Here is a 19,732-nt window from a genome sequence, read left to right as displayed (position 1 = left end):
GTCTTGAGAAATCCCTATACTAGTCCTTTTACAGGAGCAATTTGAGCTCAGTAGCTTAAAAGTGTGTGCTTGTCCTTGACTGTACAGCGAGGATGGGCAGCTCTCAGAACCAGCTGTCCCATCTATGAGCAGGCTCTTGGATATGGTTTTCAAAGGCCACTTGCTGTTTTTGTTTTGTTTTGTTTTATGACAGAGTCTTAGCATGCAGCCCAGGCTGGCCTTGAACTCATAGTAATCATCCTGCCTCAGCCTCCCAAGTGCTGGATTACAGTCATGTGCTACTGTATATCAACAGGCCATTGGTTTTGAAATTGCAGAATGAGATCATATTTAAACATCTTATGAGATGTGAGATGGTCTCATTGCCTCATTGGGCTTCCTGCTAGCCTTTGGCTTTGGCGGTTCATTCTGTGAGGCTGGAGCCTGGGGCCAAGGCCTCAGTGCTCAGAAACATTGCTCTCCTTCTTTGCAGTATTCACAGGACTTAAACTTGTGGCCCCTGCCTCGTTCCCACTGTGCTGACTGCAAATTGCTACATGATGTTCTTGGCAAACACCATTAGGTCTTTTTGATGTGTGTGTAAATGAATATAATCCCGAAATGTGAATAATTAATGGATCAAGAACAAAGAATGGGTAGAGCAGTGAGGAAACTGGGAAAGAGCTGATAACGCCCCAGTATGCCTGGGCTGGGCTGCCACAGGCTGATAAAGCTGCTCTCTTCTCTCCAGAGATTTGTTCACTCCCTTGGTGAAACTGGATAGCTGTCATCAGAGGCAAGGCCCTTGACACCTAGGAGTGACTGTCTTATTTTTATCTAGCAATTGCAGGACCCTGGACAAGTTGTCAGCCTTGCCCAGCCTGTAGAAAAGGAATGCTGAGGTCCTCAGGCCCCTTCTACAGGATGATCATGGTCCCAGATCATCTGAAGACCTCCTTCTGCAGTGTGGACACCCATTCTGCAGCTCATTCTCTTATTGCCACCTATGCAGATGATTATCTTCTCTGCAGAGGGCTGGTGGAATTCACCATGTAGGGCCCAGGGGTGGTAAAGCATTCACAGCATATTTGTAAAAAAAAAGTTTAAGCACATGGTGTAGGCCAGTGCTGGGTTCACCAACAGCCTGGGGTGAAAAGATAAAAGCAACTTGAGGTGCCATAAATAAAGTCAATAAAATTCAAATGATGGGGCTGGAGAGATGGCTCAGCAGTTAAGAGCACTGACTACTCTTTCAGAGGACCTGGGTTTGATTCCCAGCACCCATATGGCGGCTGCGAACCATCCTTAACTGCAGTTCCAGAAGCCCTCTTCTGACCTCCATGGCATTGCACGACACGGGTGCACTCACATACATGCAGGCAATACACTCATACACATAAAATAAAAAAAAAATAAATAAAATATTAAAAAATTCAAATGGCCGGGCGTGGTGGCTCATGCCTTTAATCCCAGCACTCAGGAGGCAGAGGCAGGCGGATCTCTGTGAGTTCAAGGCCAGCCTGGTCCATGTAGTGAGTTCCAGGACAGCTGGGGCTACAGGGAGACCCTGTCTCAAAAAAACAAAACAAAACAAAAATTCAAATGATTATTGTTTTGTCAGTTGTAAAGTGGGTGGGTTCTCTGAAGGTCTGCTGGAGGCTGCTGCTGCTACAGACCAGTGTTGTCTCCTCTGTCTGCTTCATCAGTCCCCAGCATGCACTGAGCAAAGGCAGGACAAGGGAGGGCAGAATGGGATTGTCATGTTGTATGCTCTAAGAGTGAAAGGTTGTTAGTGAGATCTGGACTCTAGAATGTATTTATTTATTTTTAATTATTTATCACTTTCCTCAGTAGATGCTCTATTTTTTTTTTTTTCGGTCTTTTTAAGACAAGGTCTCCCTGTATCCCCAGCTGTCCTGGAACTCACTATGTAGACCAGGCTGGCCTTGAACTCAGAGATCTGCTTGCCTCTGCCTCCCGAGTGCTGGGATTAAAGGTGTGTGCTACCACGCCCTGCTTGAATTATTTATTTTTATGTTATGTGTATGAGTGTATGCCTACATGTATGTAACACATGTATGTGTTGGTGCAATGCCTGTTGGTGCAGTGCCTGTGGAGGTCAGAATAGGGCATTGGATCCCCTGGAGCTGGAATTGCAGACAGTTTTTAGCCACCATTGGGTGCTGGGAACCGTGTTAGCCACAGTTGTTATGTGGGTGCTGGGAACTGAACCCGAGTCTTCTATAAGAGCAGTCAGTGCTCTTAACTGCTGAGCCATCACTACAGCCCCCTTTTTTTTTTGTTTTGACATACATACCATGATTATGCAAACAATTAGCAAAACTAGGAACTGTATAAAAGGGCCAGGAGCTCTTCACTTTGTTGGTGACTTTTCTGCAAGTCTAAAATTATTCCAAAATAAAGGTAATTGGAGAAAAAAAGGGAGGAGGGAAGATAGAGTCTATGGTCTAGGAAATCAGGTCCTTGTAGTTGGGCAGGGGGCATGTTAGCACCCCCAGACTTTGGTTGGTCAGAGAGAACAGTTTAGTGGTTAAGCCACCCAGATTCTTCCCTAGCTTTGCTGTAGCTGCTGTGCACAGGTTGCTCTATATCTTAGTGTTTCTGTAATGTTCTTAGCAGGACACAAGAAAGGCGCAATGTGGTGAGGAAATGACCCTGAGAAAGAAAAATGCCACGCAGATGCCCATAGAGGCCCATAGAGGTGTTTTTTTTTTTTTTCAGGAGTCTGAGTTGGTTTGGTGTGGGAAAGGTGCTCAGGATATTTTAAGGTGGGCCAGGAGACTTCAGAGGGCAGTGATCACCAAGGATATGTGTCCTGGGTGTTGTGGCCCTGGTGGGAGCTCTGGATCATGCTAACTAAAAGGCTTATTTTGCCCTTCCTCCCGACTTCTCCTTCCTGTTCCTCACTGAGCCATCTATTTTCCCTGTCTCCTTATCTTCCACTTCCATTACAGAAGCAATTGGTGAAGGACTGGGACACTGACCTTCTGTACTTCGCTGATGTCTGCGCAGGCCCAGGTGGCTTCTCAGAGTATGTGCTGTGGAGGAAGAAGTGGCATGCAAAAGGCTTTGGGATGACTCTGAAGGGCCCTAATGACTTCAAGCTGGAGGACTTCTACTCAGCCTCCAGTGAGCTCTTCGAGCCCTACTATGGTAGGGACACTGAGCAGGGAGGGGACTAGGAAGTATGAGGAGTAGCTCCTGTGTGGGGACTTCAAGGCAAAAGCGGTTACCCATGTTCTTCCTGGCCTCTTAGCCTGGTTTGCCAGTCCCTGTCCTCAGGGTCTGGTTTCCCTGTGGTCTGTCTCCTTTCACCCCAGGCATCTATTCCTCTGGGCAAACTCTCATCAAACCTGTATTAATTTCTTGCAGGAGCACAATTCTTGTGTGGTGAGAGGAGATAATGAAACTGTTGGATCTCTGGCTGAGAACTGGCAGGGTTATTAACAAACACAGACTGGGGCTGGAGAGATGGTTCAGCGGTTTAAGAGCACTGACTGCTCTTGCAGAGGACTCGAGTTAATTCCCAACACCCACATGGCGGCTACGAACCGTCCTTAACTCCAGTTCCAGGGGAATCTGAAGCCCTCTTCTGACCTCCATGGCATTGCACGACATAGGTGCACTCATACATGCAGGCAGTACACTCGTACACATAAAATTAAACAAATAATAAATAAAATAAAAAAAACTTGATTAAAAAAAAAAAAACGCAGACTGTATGCCCTTCTACAGCCCTATGTGCTAGGTGTAGAATGCACTGGGTAGCCAACAACTCAGCAGCCACAGCAGTCCCTCTGCTCCGTCTGGATCACTGGGATTTGGCAGCAAATCCCAATTTCTTTCCTAACAGTCCTTAGTGGAAAGTTGATACTGCTTTTTTGTTGTTTGGTTTTTTTTTTTTTTTTTTTGAAAAAACATCTCTAGACTTAAACTCACTACGTAGCCCAGGTTGGCCCCTAAATTCTTGGGCAGTCCTCCTGCTTCAGCCTCTCAAGTACTGGGATTACAGATAGGAACCACCAAGCCCTGCTGATACTGGTTTTTAAACATAGGTGCTTTAAACACCATGTGGGCCTTGGAAAGAACATCCCTCTGCTTCAGTTGATGACATTTAGCTGGTCAGTTACCTTTGAACCCTGGCTTATGAGAGCAAGGCTTGGCTTTTCCTCCAGGTCCATCACTGTAAGGCAGGGTAGGTCCTGGGTCTCAAGGCTTACTTTGTATTTACTCACTAGTCAAGAGAGGCTCTTGGCCCAGCGTCTAAAAGCCGATGAGCTAATGGGGAATCTTGTGTCCTGCCAGGTGAGGGTGGGGTCGATGGAGATGGAGATATTACCCGCCCAGAAAACATCACTGCCTTTCGGAATTTTGTCCTGGACAACACAGATCGCAAGGGTGTCCACTTTCTGATGGCGGATGGGGTAGGTAATTTTCTCTGTAGAGAAATGCTGTAAGGATGTGCTGTGAATTCAGAGCTTTGAAAATTGTTTCTGCATTGCTGGAGATTGAGCCCATGATGGCCTTGGGCATAGTAAGAAAGTGCTCTGCTGTTCAGCCACACCCTCAGCCCTTGAGAATTGCTTTGGTCCTTTAGCTGCCCCAATAGATGGCAACTACTATTCAGATAATAGGGATACACATTTTAACTCATTTTGTACATTTTTTTCTCTAATTTTTGCAAAGACTATAGTATTGTAGACATATTTGCTTGAGTTCACCTTGTTAACAAAAGGGCCTTGATTGGCTGGAGGGCTGGTGAGGCATGGACTGTGGCTTAAACAACTAGACAGCTGAATGGGAAGCCATTGATAGTCACCTTGGTGGTGTTGGTGGAGGCTGTTTACAGGTGACCTTCCTTGAGCCTCTTACATACTGACAGATAGCAACTTAAAGAATGACAGCAGCTCAGAATCCATGGAGGATTTGGGCTGGCTAAAGTGAAATTCAATCAAGGGGTTTGTCTTATCAGCTGTTTGGGGTGTAGAGAGGAGCCCACCACAGCTTTGGTAGAGGTTCTCACCCAGTGATCTGACACTGCAGGTGATCCCTTCTGGAGTGAGCCACCACTTCCATGGAGGAAGGACAGACAGTATGTCATTTGTTGCAGGATCATATGTCTAGAGTTGAGAAGAGCCTTTGGAGATCTCTGTGTGTGGAAGGTGAAGGAGGGTGGGCAGAGTGAGAGGCCAGATGCCCTGGCTCCCTAAAGCCTTGTGCACAGCTGGGAGCAGCAGATGGATAGGCTTGGGACTGGCTGGGAGGGAGGAGCTGTTCCTGTGGAGCAGATGTGGGGTCTGCCAGTGCTGACAAGGCAGCTGTGGCAGTGGGACAACTGGGTTGTAAACTCAAGAATTATATTCCTGCTTTGGCAGCAGGAGGGAGGGCTGTCTTGGCCTTTTGATTCATTTGTTATTAAAATTTTCAGTATACATGGTATGGCGTTACATAAAAATATTTCATATAAGTAGATATTGTACATTGAACATACTCCTGTTCCCATCCCCTTACATTTGTCTTTCTCTCTTATTTTTGGAATTTTCTTTTTTGAGCCCAGGTCATGTAGCCCAGGTTGACCTCAAACTCAGTATATAGCTGAGGTTCGCCTTGAACTGATCCTCCTGCCTCCAAGTGCTAGGATTAGAGGCATCTGCCACAGTGCTTGGCTTTAGTTTTGATATTTTAATTAGCTCTATAACAGACATGCATTATGAGAACCATCTATAAGTCTGAGCGAGTTTGGTAAATATTTTTGATTCTGAGTCTTTTAGCTCTTACTTTTACAGAACTGAGTCAGTGAGATCTGACCTGACTGGGGGCAGCTTAAGCTCAAGCTCTTTCTCTTTCTTGCTCATTTGCTCTCTTTTATTTTATTTTATTTTTTATCTTTTTTTTTTTTTTTTTTTTTTTTGTCTTTTTGAGACAGGGTCTCTCTGTATCTCCAGCTGTCCTGGAACTCACTATGTAGCCCAGGCTGGCCTTGAACTCACAGAGATCCACCTGCCTCTGCCTCCCAAGTGCTGGGATTAAAGGCGTGCGCCAACACACCTGGCTGCACATAAGTGTTTTATCTGCATGTTTGTAAGTGCACGTGTGCATACAGTGCTTGAGGAGGTCAGAAGAGGGCATTGGATCCTCTGGAACTGGAGTTACAGATATTTGTTAGCTGTTATGTGGGTGCTGGTAACTGAAACTGGGTCCTCTGCAAGAGCAGTCAGTGCTCTTAACTACTGAGCCATCTCTCCAGCCCTTGTTCTCCTTTTTTAATTTATTTTTTATTTTTTTTATTTATTTATTTATTTTTGTCTTTTTGAGACAGGGTCTCCCTGTAGCCCCAGCTATCCTGGAACTCACTACATAGACCAGGCTGGCCTCTAACTCACAAAGATCCACCTGCCTATGCCTCCCAAGTGCTGGAGATTAAAGGCGTGAGCCACCATACCCGGCTGTTTTTTATTATTTTTATTTTATATGTATGAGTGTATTGCTTGCATGTATACAAGTGCACTCATGTATTGCAATCCTGTGAGTTCAGAAGAGGGCATCGGATCCCCTGGAACTGGAGTTATAGACAGTTGTTAGCTGCCATGTGGGTGCTGGGAATCGAACTCAGGTCCTCTGCAAGAGCAGTCAGTGCTCTTAACCACTGAGCATCTCTCCAGCCCCCTTTTTTTCTTTTTTTAATTTTTAAAAATTTTATGTGTTTGAGTGTTTTACCTGCATGTATGTAAGTGTACCCATGCAGGCACTGCCCATGGAGGCCAAAAGAGGGAGTCAGATCCTCTGGAACTGTATGCTCTCTTTTCTGTGTAAGAAACATGTAACAATATTTGTTATCTTAACCCTTTTTTTTTTTTTTTTTTGCTCTTTTGAGACAGGTTCTCCTTGTAGCCTCAGCTGGCCTGGAACTTGCTATGTAGACCAGGCTCACCTCTATCTCAGAGAGATCTGCCTGCCTTTGCCTCACAAGTGCTGGCACTAAAGGCGTGTTTCATTATGCCCGGTCATCTTAACCATTTTGAAGTGTATGATTCAGTAGTGTTAAATCTGTTCATTATATGTGTTTCTATTTCAAGAACTTTTTCCTTTTGCAAAACGGAAATTGTATACATTAAACAACCTTTCTCCCCATCCCCTGACCTTCTTCAATGTGAGCATGGATCTTGCTCTGCTAGAGGGAGATGCTCCAGAAATAGCAGCACACATTCTTTGAGCAAACTCTGGTCAGAGAGTCTGCCAGCTGGAGGGAGGGGGCTCTATAGCCAAGGACAGAGTAGTGGGTACTGTAAGTAAATCCTTTGTAATTCTTTTCTCAGACTAGGGCCTGTTCAGAGTTAGCGCTGTGGTAGAATTCTCTAAGACATTTACTCCTTGAATCTTCTTAGAACTCATTTGGGCATTCTGTTTTCTCTCTCATTGTTGACTAATGATATGCCAATACTTTGCTTCTGTTTTCCTTTACTTGTCCCTAGATTCTATGTGAATTTAAAAGTTTTCTGTGCCATTTTGTAAAAGCAAACTTGGTCTGGTGACGTAGGTGTGATGGAGCAGGAAGGCAGCACAGGTTCAGCAATCAGCTGGCTCCCCTGTCTGTTTGTACCTGACCACATGGCTTTGCCAGAAGAATTGAAATGCTGATCATTCAGAGGTTGCCTGATAACTCCACGAACTCCCTGTGGAGATGAGATAGGATGTTATTCTCAGTCCTTATCATTTCTCTCTCTCCCTTGTGCTCTTGTTTCAGGGTTTCTCTGTAGAGGGGCAGGAGAACCTGCAGGAGATCCTCAGCAAGCAGCTGCTGCTCTGTCAGTTCCTCATGGCACTGTCTGTTGTCAGAACAGGTGACATTTCTCAGCTCTCCCCTTACCCAGGACCCACTAGGGGCCCCATTTGACAAGGGCATGTACAGGGTTGGTTTGTGAAGTTAGGAAGGGAGGGAAAGAGGAAGGAAAGAAGAAAAACCAGAAAGGACCAGAAAGCCCTTGTATCAGGTGGCCAGTGACTAGATGAAGAATACAGGGAAGAAAAGTCTAGAGAGTCCCAAGACCCCTCTAAAGCCGATCGTCCTATAAATTGTGTTGGGCTTTTAATGGACCAGCCTTAGTCATCTTTACTGCCTCCACTACCTCCTGGAGCAGCGACCTGGGTGTTTTCGCTCCTATCCAGGAGGCCACTTCATCTGCAAAACTTTTGACCTCTTCACGCCCTTCAGCGTGGGGCTCATCTATCTACTCTACTGCTGCTTTGAACGTGTGTGTCTCTTCAAGCCCATCACCAGCCGGCCTGCCAACTCTGAGCGGTGAGACCTTCCTCTGTTAGCCAAGCAGTTGGCCAAAAGTCAAAGCAGTAGATCAGTGCATCTCTCTGGTGTGACCTTTCAAACTGGTGAAAAGCTTTGACTTTGGAGATGTGATTATAGCCTGGAGGAGCCAGGACCCTGTGTGCTCCAGGCTGTTCAGACTCTGCTGACTCTGCAGCTTGTGTATCACACTGCTGTCTGAGAGTCAGCTTGGTCCAGGAGAACATGACTAGTAACAGAGAGAGGGACATGGACTATGAACAGGTAAGGGAGCCACCATGCAGAGGCACTGCTGGCATCCCAGGTGGGACATGGTGCCTGCACATGAGGTGAGAGGCAACACAGTTGGTCAGAATTGCCAGGAGGCCTGTTAAAACCACAGATTTCTGGGCCCTGTCTGGAGTCTGGTTCTTTGGGATTATAATTAACAGGATCCTGAAATGGTACTGGTTGGGAGGCCAGTTGGGAATACCCCTACAGAAGTAGAAACACAGCCTCACAGAAAGGAAGGATTTGAGGTGGCATTTTAGGCATAGAATGTGCTGCATGGAATGACAGGGCTTCTTCTGCAGGTATGTGGTGTGCAAAGGCCTGAAGGTGGGCATAGATGACGTGCGGGAGTACCTCTTCTCAGTGAATATTAAACTTAACCAGCTGCGGAACACTGAATCTGACGTCAACCTGGTGGTTCCCTTGTCGGTGATCAAAGGAGACCAAGAATTTAATGACTACATGGTGCGATCTAATGAGAGGTAAGCCTGGTAAGCTGCTGGCACTGCTGTAGTATTGTCAAAGACTAGGGAGTGAAGGACTTGAATGATCAGCTGGCTCTTGTATCATTTTGCCATGTGTGTATGCTCTGCAGGTTCCAGGACACCCTAGAGCTTTGTTTACTTGGAGAACCTCTGTTCTGTTCCCATATCCTGTCCCAAGGGTGTCAAGTGGGTGCCTGGATGCTGTATACCTGTCCACAGGAGCCTGAGACTTGACAGTGAAAAGAGAGCTGCCTTTGGTTTAGAGGCAGGAGTAATAGCCCTTTAATCAGTACATTTGCGAAAGACTGTGGTTATTGCCTTGTGAAGTCCCCTGATTGGAGGAGGGAGATAGGTGGAAAGCAAGAATACTGTGAGCTTTGGAAGAGCCAAAACTTTGGTCAGTTCAGGAGTTACCCTGGTGGGTAATCAAGAGTGCTATTCTTTCCCCTTCTTAATTGTCTCTCATACCCCTTCCTCCGTCCTCTCCTCATTTATGGTACTAGTTTATAAAGTTGTGGTAGTTGGCGTAGTTCTTTCAGTGGAAAGGATTAATAAAAGTTTGTGAGGTAGGTTGGATTATGAGGTAGCAATGGTGCTGTAGAAAGTACTCTTCTAAGCAGGTTTTGGAAAGGCCTTACCTATTTGTCTGATCCCAACTCTCCAAGAGGAGTTTGAAGTGTAGGTGGCTCTAGAGAGAAGGGGAGGAAGGCTTTTTCTTGCTCTTTTATATTTTCCTAGCATTGCGTGGTATTTTTAACTTTGCACAGCATTGTCACATAAGCCTGTTCATACTGAGTAACACCAGTCTGTTGGGTAGAGCAGACACAGAACTCCAGCATGCTGTGGAGGAGATAGGCCCAGGAACTCATCAGGACTTGGACTTTGTAACATGGCCTGTACTACCATCTATCAATGACTGAGGACATGGAGCAAAGCTGGATTTCTCCTGTGCTGCCAACAATCTTGTAACCAGCTGTTTGTCACTTTAGTTTTGTACTACCATCTATCAATGACTGAGGACATGGAGCAAAGCTGGATTTCTCCTCAGTGCTGCCAACAATCTTGTAACCAGCTGTTTGTCACTTTAGTTTTTCTTCCTCTTTGTGTGTGTGTGTGTGTGTGTGTGTGTGTGTGTGTGTAAAAGCCAGAGGCCAACACTGGGGTGTGTTCTATCACTCTCTACCTTATGACTGTTATGATTATTTTTTTTTATTTTGAGACAGGGTCTCTCACTGAACCTGGAGCTCACCAATTTAGCCAGACTGGCCAGCCAGGGAGCTCTGGAGATTTGCCTAGCACAGGAAATACAGATGTGAGATGTCACATCTGGCTTTTATGTTGAGTACTGTGGATCTGAACTTAGGTTCTCGTGCTTGTACAGCAAGCACTTTACCCACTGTGCCACATCTTAGGCCCCCTTTTGTTTCTTTCCTTCCTTCCTTCCTTCCTTCCTTCCTTCCTTCCTTCCTTCCTTCCTTCCTTCCTTCCTTCCTCTTGTATGTGCAATACACATAGAGTCCAGAAGAGAGCATTGAATCCTTTGGAGCTGGAGTCGCACTGTTGGTAGCTGCATGTGGGTGCTGGGAACCAAACCTAGGTCCTCTGCAAGAGCAGCCAGTGCTGATAACCACTGAGCTATATCTCTCTAGTGCCCCCCACCCCATCCTTCTTTATTTTTCTTTTTTTTTGTGTGTCTTTTTGTGACAGGGTCTCCCTGTAGCCTCAGCTGTCCTGGAACTCACTATGTAGACCAGGCTGGCCTGGAACTCACAGTGATCCACCTGCCTTTGTCTCGCAAAGGGCTGGGATTAAAGCGTGCACCACTATGCTCTGCTCCCTTTTCTTTCTTTAAAACAAATTGAGATAGACTTCTGTAAGGGAAATGAAACTCCTAAGTTAGCAGACTTCATTCAGTTTTGACAAATGTATAGTTACAGCTATCTCTTTATACTATCTCTTTGTGAGATTTCTTTGTGCTGTTACCCAGCAGACTAGACCCCAAAAATATGCACTGTTGTCTGTTGTTTTTCCTCAAACTCACAGAGATCTGCCTGTCTCTGCTTCCTGAGTCCTGGGATTAAAGGAATGCACCACCATGCCAGCCCTATTAATTTTATTAATAATATTTTTTGATAAGCAGATGTTTTAACATTTTGATATCTTATTTTTGTTGTTATGGTAAAACATGCACAACGTAATACTTCCAATTTTATTTATATATTTTTAGACAGGGTCTTCCTGTAGCCCCAGCTGTCCTGGAACTCCCTATGTAGACCAGGCTGGCTTTGAGCTCACAGAGATCCACCTACCTCTGCCTCCCAAGTGCTGGGATTAAAGGTGTGTGCCACCATGCCTGGCATGGAACTTTCCATTCTAATCATTTGATTGTTTATATTTCAGTGTCATTAAGTACAAAATTCATAGTGTTGCACAGCCAACACCACTATACATTTCCAGAATGTTTTTTTATCATCTGAAATAGAATGTGTCTGAATTTGTCTGTTTTAGCTATCTCATATAATAGAACCCTATAAATGTTTTACCCTCTTGTTTTTGACTTATTTAACTTAGCATAATGTTTTCAAGGTTTATCATGTTGTAGCATGTGCTAAAATTTCATTCCTTGTTAAAACTGAATATTGGGCCTGGAGAGATGGCTCAATGGTTAAGAGCACTGGCTGCTCTTACAGAGGACCCAGCACCTACATGGTGGCTAATAGCCATGTAGTTCCAGGGGATCTGACACCCTCTTCTGACCTCCACAGGCATTGCACAACATGGGTACACTTACATACATGAAGGCAGTATGCTCATACACATAAAATAAAAATAATAAAATATTTTAAGGCCACCGGCTGTGGTGACGCACGCCTTTAATCCCAGAACTCGGGAGGCAGAGGCAGGTGGATCTCTGTGAGTTCAAGGCCAGCCTGGTCTACATAGTGAGTTCCAGGACAGCTGGGGCTACAGGGAGACGCTGTCTCAAAAAAGACCCCCCCCAAAACAAATTTAAGGCCAGTAGGTGGACGGGTCCCCCAAAGAAAAAGCTCTCAGACTTGGGGTTGTGGGGTACATGTTATATCCACACTGACTCTTCGGTGCACCTCCTCGCGGAAAGCATCTGGTGTGCTCCTATACCCCCAAGTTGAGCCTTTTTCCTCTTTCTAGTGCATTCCATGGTTCACCTTAGGCTTAGGGGACTGAGGGGGTTCTGTGGACACTGATGGAATTGTAGAAGGAAATGGCAAGTCAGTGCTGTCAGGAAGGCTCCAAGAAAACAGACGAACCCAGGTTTGGGGCTCCACATGAGCCTACAGGCACAGTGGGGCTGAGACCTGTGTATATCTAACGTCCAGATCTTTGGAGAGGTGATTATCGTTAAAGTTTAATAAAAACCCTGAATATTCATTGTGTGTCTATGCTGTGTTTGCTCATCTATTGATGGGCATTTGAATTTTTCCCACCTTGTGGACATTTTTATACAGGCATCTGGTTGAGTCTGTCCTTTCAGTTCTTTAGAGAGTCCACATGGGGAACTGCTGGATGCTGTGGATGCTGCACCATTTTACATTCCCATCAGCAGTGCCTGACGAGACTCCACTCTCTCCATGTTCTAAGTGACACTGGTTATTTCCATGTTTTAATAATAGCCATCTAGTTGAGATTTTTTTCATGTGCTTATGGGCCATTTGTATATGTTCTTTGGAGAAATGTCTGTTTGATCCTTTTGTCCATTTTTAAGTGTTTTTTAATTATTGAGTTAAAGGCATTGCTTATTAGCACTGTCTCCCTTTCTGGGAGTATTTTTTTCACTATATTCTTTGTCCTTTTTTTCTTTTTTTGGTATTTTTTGAGACGGGGTCTCCTTGTAGCCCCAGCTGTCCTGGAACTCACTATGTAGACCAGGCTGGTCTTGAAGTCACAGAGATCCGACTGCCTCTGCCTCCTGAGTGCTGGGATTAAAGGTGTATACCACACCTGGCCCATTCTTTACAGCCTTTGTACGGAAGTTTTTAACATTGTTGTGGCCCAGTTTATTCCTTTTTTTTTTTTTTTTTTTTGGTATTTTTGTGACAAGGTCTTCCTATAGTCCCAGCTGGCCTGGAACCTCGCTATGTAGATCAGGCTAGCCTCAAACTCACAGAGATCTGCCTTCCCTCTGCCTCTGAAGTACTGGGATTAAAGGCGTGCGCCACCATGCCCAGCCTTACTCATTTCTTTTGTGACCAAAGTTGAATTTGTCATATCTAGGAGATCATGGCTAAAGCCAGTGTCGTGAGAATTTCCTCTGTTTCCTTCTGACATTCGTATAGGTTTAGCCCATGTGTTGAGGTATTTGATCTATTTTGAATTAATTTTTGGATATGGCATTAAATAAAGTCCAACTTCACTCTTTTGCAGTAGATGCCTGGTTTTTCAGACTGTCCTTTATCCACGGAATGGTCTTGACACACTTGTCAAAAATCTTTTGATATTCCATCAGCACTGCTAATGGATGATGAGAAATGAGGATTTGCTTCTAGGCTTTCTATTTGTTCCATTGATGTGTCTGCCTTTATGTTGGCATCATACTGTTTTGATTTCTGTAGTTTTGTAGTACATTTCAAAGTTAGTATTAGCCCTCTGATTTTTGCTTGTTGGTTTCAAGATTATTTTTGCTACTTGTGACCCCTTAAAATTCCATATGATTCCTCCTCCCTTTTTTTTCAGCGTTGGGGATCAAACTCACAGCTTCTGTGCCCATGCTAGGAAAGTGCTTTATGAATGAGGTATATCTCCAGCCCCTCATCTTTTCTTAAATTTGATTCATTATTTCACTGTGTGGTCCAGGATGATATCATCATACAATGTCTCACTAAGTTGTCCAGGCTCAAGTCATCCTCTTGTATCAGCCTCTTAGATAGCTGGTACTGTAGGCACTAGCACTGTGTGTTCATGTGAATTTTAGGATGAGATACTGTACTTTTATGAAAAGTGCCATCAGGATTTTCTTAGAGGTCACATTGAATCTTTGTTATTTCGGATAGTATTGTTATTTTAACATTAATGTCTTTCAATCCTTGAGCATTGAATGTTTCCATTTTTTATTTATTATTTTAATTATTTTATGTGTATGAGTGTATTGCCTGCATGTATGTAAGTGCACCTGGGTTGTGCAGTGTCTGTGCAGGTTGGAAGAGGGCCCTGGAACTGGATCTCCTGGAACTGGAGTTACAGATGGTCATTAACTGCCATGTGGGTGCTGAGAATCAAACCCGGGTCCTCTGCAAGAGCAGCCAATGAATGTACTTAATTGCTAAGCCATCTCTCCAGCTCCAATCCATTTATTTATGTTTTTAATTTTTTTTTTAGCAATGTTTTGTAGTTTTCAGTGGATAAGTTTATATCCTTGGTTTAATTCATTCTTTTTAAAAATTTTATTTTTTTATTTTATATGTATTAGTGTATTGCTTGCATGTATGTACATGTACTCATGTCCTACAATGGAGGTCAGAAGTGGGCATTGGATCCCCTGGAACTAGAGTTAGGATGGTTGTTAGCCACCGTGTAGGTGCTAGGAATTGAACCTGGGCCCTCTGCAAGCAGCCAGTGCTCTTAGCCACTGAGCCATCTCTCTAGCCCTAGTTTAATTCATTTTTAAGCATTTTATTATTTTTTTAAGTGTGGTACTGAGGATTGAACACAAGGTCTTGTGTTTGCTGGATGAGCATTCTACCAACTGAACTATATCCCTAGCCTTCTTTTGATACTTACTGTGTAATTTCCTTTTAGATTATCATCTAGTTCACTTTCTGGTACTGTGGTAATTATCATGACCAAAATCAACTTGGGGAGGAATGGGCTTATTTTAGCTTACAGGTTACAGTCCATCATTGAGGGAAGCCAAGGCAGGAATTCAAGGCTCAGGAAGTTGAAGCAGAATCCAACAGGAATGCTGCTTACTGTAAGGCTTGCTTACTACTTCACATTCAGCTACCTTTCTTTTACAACCCAGGCCCATCTGCCCAGGGATGGCACTGCCCACAGTGGGCTGGGCCCTCCCATATTACTCACCAATCAAGATGCCCCACAGACATGGCCACAGGGCAATCTGAGGAAAGCAGATTTCCCTCTTCCTGGACGTGTCAAGTTGTCAGCCAAGATTAGCCAGCACAGCTTACTCATTGCTAGTGTACAGAAATGTGACTGATGGGGCTGGAGAGATGGCTCAGCAGTTAAGAACACTGACCTGTTCTTGCAGAAGACCCAGGTTCAAATCCTAGCACCCACATGGCAGCTAACAACTGTCCATAACTCCAGTCCCAAGGGATCTGACAGCCTCTTCTGACTTCCGCAGTCATTGCATGACACAGGTGCACTCACTTACATGCAGGCATAACATTCATACACATAAAAAAAAAATAATAAAATATTAAAATATTAAAAAAAAGAAATGTGACTGATGTGTGTGTTGAAGTATATCCTGAAAATTGCCTTAATTGATTTATTATAACAGATTTTTTTTCGGGGGCGGGGTTGCTGGCGAGATCACTCAGTGGTTGAAGAACACTTGTTGTTCTTCCAGAGAACCTGTGTTTGAATCCCAGCTCCTACATGGTGGCTAACAACCATTTGTAACTGCAGTTCCAGGGGATCTGATGCTCATTTTCTGACCTCTGTGAGCATTGCACAACAGAGGTGCACTTGTATACGTGCAGGCAAAACACTCGTACACATAAAATTAAACAAAACAAACAGTTTTTTTTTGTACGTGTGTGGAATCTTTAATGTTTTCTACTGTAGACTCATGTCCTCTGTGAAGTGAGATAATTTTATTTCCTTTCCAGTTTGGATATCTAGAAATTTCAAAGAGGAAATCTCTTTTACTATTTCTCCCCCTTTGGGTAATGGTTTGTTTTCCCTCTTAAAAAGTATTGTTCTACACAATTTATGTAGCTCTGACTGGTTAGAACTTGCTATGCGCTCAGGCTGGCCTCAAACGTTTGATCCTCCTGCCTTAGCCTGAGTACTGGGATTGCAGGTGTGCACCGTGGTGTTCACGGACATACTTTCCAGTGTTCTTCCTTCCTTCCTGGAGAACCATGTTATTTACCATCATTTCCTTTTAGCCTAAAGTCTTTCCTTTAGCCTATTTTGTAGCACAAGTTTATTGTAGACTAATGCTTTCAGCTTTTTTCTATTTTAAAATGTTTTTCTTTTCCTTTCATCTTTTGTATATTTTAATTTTGAGGGATATTTTCACTGGATATGAAATTCAAGGTTGACAACTCTTTTACCACTTTAAATGTATTACTATTTGTTTTCCACCTCCCTTGTTTCTGAAGTTCACTACTTTTTTTGTTTTGTTTTGTTTTGTTTTGTTTTTTTCCTTTTTTTTTTTTTTAAAAGATTTATTTTATTGCCAGCTACGGGTATGTATGTATGTGTGTCTGTGTGGAGTGTGTGCATGTGAGTGCCAGTGCCTGCAGAGGACAGAGGCATCGGATCCCCCTACCCTGGAATTACAGGTAATTGTGACCTATTTGATGTGGATGCCCTTAACCACTGAGCCGTCTCTCCAACCCCACTAATAGTTTTATCATTATATTTTTGTATATCATATGTCTTTTTCCCTGGTTGCTTTCAGGAGGCCAGAGGTTGACATCAGGTGTCGTCCTTTGTTGCTGTCTACCTTATATATTGAAGCAGGTTTCGTGTGTGTGTGTGTGTGTGTGTGTGTGTGTGTGTGTGTGTGTGTGACTGTTTGAGTGTTTGAGACAGGGTCTCCCTATAGCCGAAGCAGGTTTCGTGTGTGTGTGTGTGTGTGTGTGTGTGTGTGTGTGTGTGAGACTGTTTGAGTGTTTGAGACAGGGTCTCCCTGTAGCCCCAGCTATGTGTGTGTGTGTGTGTATGTGTGTGTGTGTATGTGACTATTTGAGACAGGGTCTTTCCTGTAACCCCAGCTCTGTGTGTGTGTGTGTGTGTGTGTGTGTGTGTGTGTGTCTGAGTGTTTGAGACAGGGTCTCCCTGTAACCCCAGCTGCCCTGAAACTTGCTATGTACACCAGGCTGGCCTCAAACTCAGAGAGATCCACCTGCCTCTGCCTCCCAAGTGCTGGGACTAAAGGCATGTGCCACCATACCTGCTGAGGCAGGATTTCTTACTTGAACCCAGAGCTTGTCAATTTGTCTAGTCTAGCTTACCAGCTTATTCCAAGGATTCCCTGCTTCTACCTTGCAAATGCTGGGATTCTAAGTAAATTGCCAGCACCTGCCTAACATTTATGTAGTCACTGGGGATCTGAACTCCAGTCCTCATGCTTAGAGAGCAAATATTTTGCCCAAGCCACCTCCCTAGCCCCCACTGGTAGTTTTCATTATGTGTCAAACATTGTATATAAAAAGACATTGTATGTAGAAAGGACAGCTGTCAGTGTAACTGGCTTGTCAATGCAGTCTGCTGTTGAACTGGGTCTGGGCTTTGTTGCTTTACACTTTACTTAGAATCAGTTCACCCTGTTTGACTTCTTTAAGGTTAGGATAGGAACCTTTCCTTCTTTCTTTTTTAAATTTAATTTTCTTATGTGTATGAATGTTTTGCCTGCATATAAGTACACCCATGCATGCAATGCCTGTGGAAACCAGAAGAGGGCCTTGGATCCCCCAGAACTGGAGTTACTATTGTTAGCTGCTATGTGGGTGCGGGGAACCAAACCTTGGGTCCTCTGCAAGAGCAGCCAGTGCTCTTAACCATGGAGCCATCTCTCTAGCCCTAGGAACCTTCCTTTTAGCAGGACTTGTGATCTGAGTTCTGGGGTTTGGCTCAGTTCTGCTATGCTTTCAGCCCTTGATGGGCCCTATGGAACTGCACCGCTGGGCTGGATGGTCCCTGCTCAATTTGCCAGTAACTTCCCCAAATATAAATGGCCACTGCTCTAACTGTATTTCTCTGTGCTGATGTCATTTGGTCCCCCCCCCCCCCCCCCCAGAAATCTGTCTGAGATCAAGTAATTTTTTTTCTCCTAGCCACTGTAGTCTGCAGATCAAAGCTCTGGCCAAGATCCATGCCTTTGTCGAAGACACGTGAGTGTTGTCCATTTTTCAGAGTTCACTAATTTCAAAGGGAGGACCTCGCTCTGCTGCTTCCCCCAGCTCTGTGTTTCTTAACAGTCATTTAAAACCACTCGTATCTCATGGTCTGAAAGATGCCAGAGAACTGTACGGTGAGGACCTTGTCCTCCAAAACTTGAGGCTATCTTGTCAGGAAACCCAGGAAGAGGGTTCAGGGAAGCTAGAGTGGCACAGCACACGTGGAACACATAGTGATTGGGACACAGCCAAGAGTGGGGAGAGAGGAGAGGCAGTACTAGGCAGAGAAGCCTTTGGCCCAGGGAAGTAGGGGCCATGGTGATGACACATGGGTTCATTTGGCCTTGTGGGACATCAGCGTAATGACATCCAAAAGGGCAGGGTTAATGTGCCTTTTAGAGAAGAGAAGTGAGTGTACTGCTTGGGTGAGAGGAAGGGTATGTGGAAGGGACCTTGGCATCCAGGCAGTAGTAGGTGTACCTTCCCTGTGCTGAAAATGGAGGTGATTCCACTCTGAATTCTGAGCTGTCTTTGGAGGACAGCTGTCCTGTGAGTGTGGTTAGCACCCTGGGCCAGTGGCAGTCTGTCCTGTGTGTGTACTCACATGTCCATTCCTGCAGGCATAAGCTGTTCAGGGGCCACATTCCTGGGCCCTTAGAGGTTTTAATCCCTTCCTGGTTTTGTTTTCCCAGGACTCTGAGCGAGCCTAGGCAGGCTGAGATCCGGAAAGAATGCCTCCAGCTGTGGGAGGTATGCAGCCCATTGTCGTTCTAGGCAGGGAAGTGGTAGAACAGAATGAGGTTGTCACTACCCCACCCTGCTGCCTGAAAATGCCTACTCTTGGCCTGTTGGGAGTTACCTCTTTGACTGCACTGACAGCCTGGCCTGCAGCTGGGTCAAGTGAACGTGGGTGCTAAACAGGCTGCATTTTGCCAGGTGGCCCAGTGTATCAGCACCACAGAGGAAAGTGTGTGGCTTTAGGTTGTGCTACCATAGGGTCTGGAAGGGAGTAGTGAACTTTGCCCTCCAGTACCCTTGCCAGGTCTGTTTGCCTGCGTGCCATTTCCTCTTCTCCAACCTGAACCTGTCCCCTCACACTCTGACACAGTGTGGTAAAGAGGGTACTTGAAAATCGGAGCCCTTTCCTATGCTGTCTCCTTTCAGATCCCAGATCAGGCTCGAGTTGCTCCTTCTTCTTCAGACCCAAAATCTAAGTTCTTCGAGCTAATCAAGGTAAACCTGATTTCTGTGGCAGCAAGTTGGAGACCTTACTCAGGGGCTCCTGAGGCTTTCAGGTGCTTGGTCTCCAGAAGACTTAGGCAGGTACCACTCATAGAAACGGAGGGGCCGGACTGAGGCCCCCATGAGTGGGAGCCTTTGCTGTAGTGTATAGGGTTTCATAAGAGCACCTCAAGCCCAGCAGGTGTCGTGTCCTGAGATGGGCTTGTGCCCAGCATTCCACCATGCAAAGGGTGTGCTGGTTGTCAGGCTCTGGCAAGTTCAGGGTCATATGGGATTTGCCTGCAGGAGAGATAGGGAATAATTAGGGATGATTTTTAGGCAGATGATTTTTGGGTGAGGGGCCAGTGGAGAACTGCAAGGCAGCCATA

At 44.9% G+C, this 19,732-nt stretch overlaps 1 protein-coding gene across 4 annotated transcripts in view; it reads left to right on the top strand.

Moving 5' to 3' along the window:
• Nucleotides 1-19,732, top strand: part of Cmtr1 (cap methyltransferase 1) — a 54,359-nt gene that overhangs the window by 24,854 nt on the left and 9,773 nt on the right. For 2 of the 4 annotated variants that reach the window (XM_008840049.3, XM_029566941.1), the window contains exons 9-16: nucleotides 2,955-3,153; nucleotides 4,306-4,424; nucleotides 7,745-7,841; nucleotides 8,167-8,299; nucleotides 8,872-9,051; nucleotides 18,060-18,116; nucleotides 18,815-18,872; nucleotides 19,287-19,355. In XM_008840049.3, coding sequence (XP_008838271.1) covers nucleotides 2,955-3,153; nucleotides 4,306-4,424; nucleotides 7,745-7,841; nucleotides 8,167-8,299; nucleotides 8,872-9,051; nucleotides 18,060-18,116; nucleotides 18,815-18,872; nucleotides 19,287-19,355 — 912 coding nt within the window. The remainder of the gene's footprint in view (nucleotides 1-2,954; nucleotides 3,154-4,305; nucleotides 4,425-7,744; nucleotides 7,842-8,166; nucleotides 8,300-8,871; nucleotides 9,052-18,059; nucleotides 18,117-18,814; nucleotides 18,873-19,286; nucleotides 19,356-19,732) is intronic. The other 2 variants (XM_029566942.1, XM_029566943.1) reach the window with 2 other exon arrangements.

The sequence above is a fragment of the Nannospalax galili genome, unplaced genomic scaffold (assembly GCF_000622305.1).
Source record: "Nannospalax galili isolate Female #2095 unplaced genomic scaffold, S.galili_v1.0 scaffold538, whole genome shotgun sequence".
NCBI classification, from domain to species: Eukaryota; Metazoa; Chordata; class Mammalia; order Rodentia; family Spalacidae; genus Nannospalax; species Nannospalax galili.
Note: the sequence above shows the minus strand (reverse complement) of the source record. Positions and strands in the feature narration are given on the sequence as shown.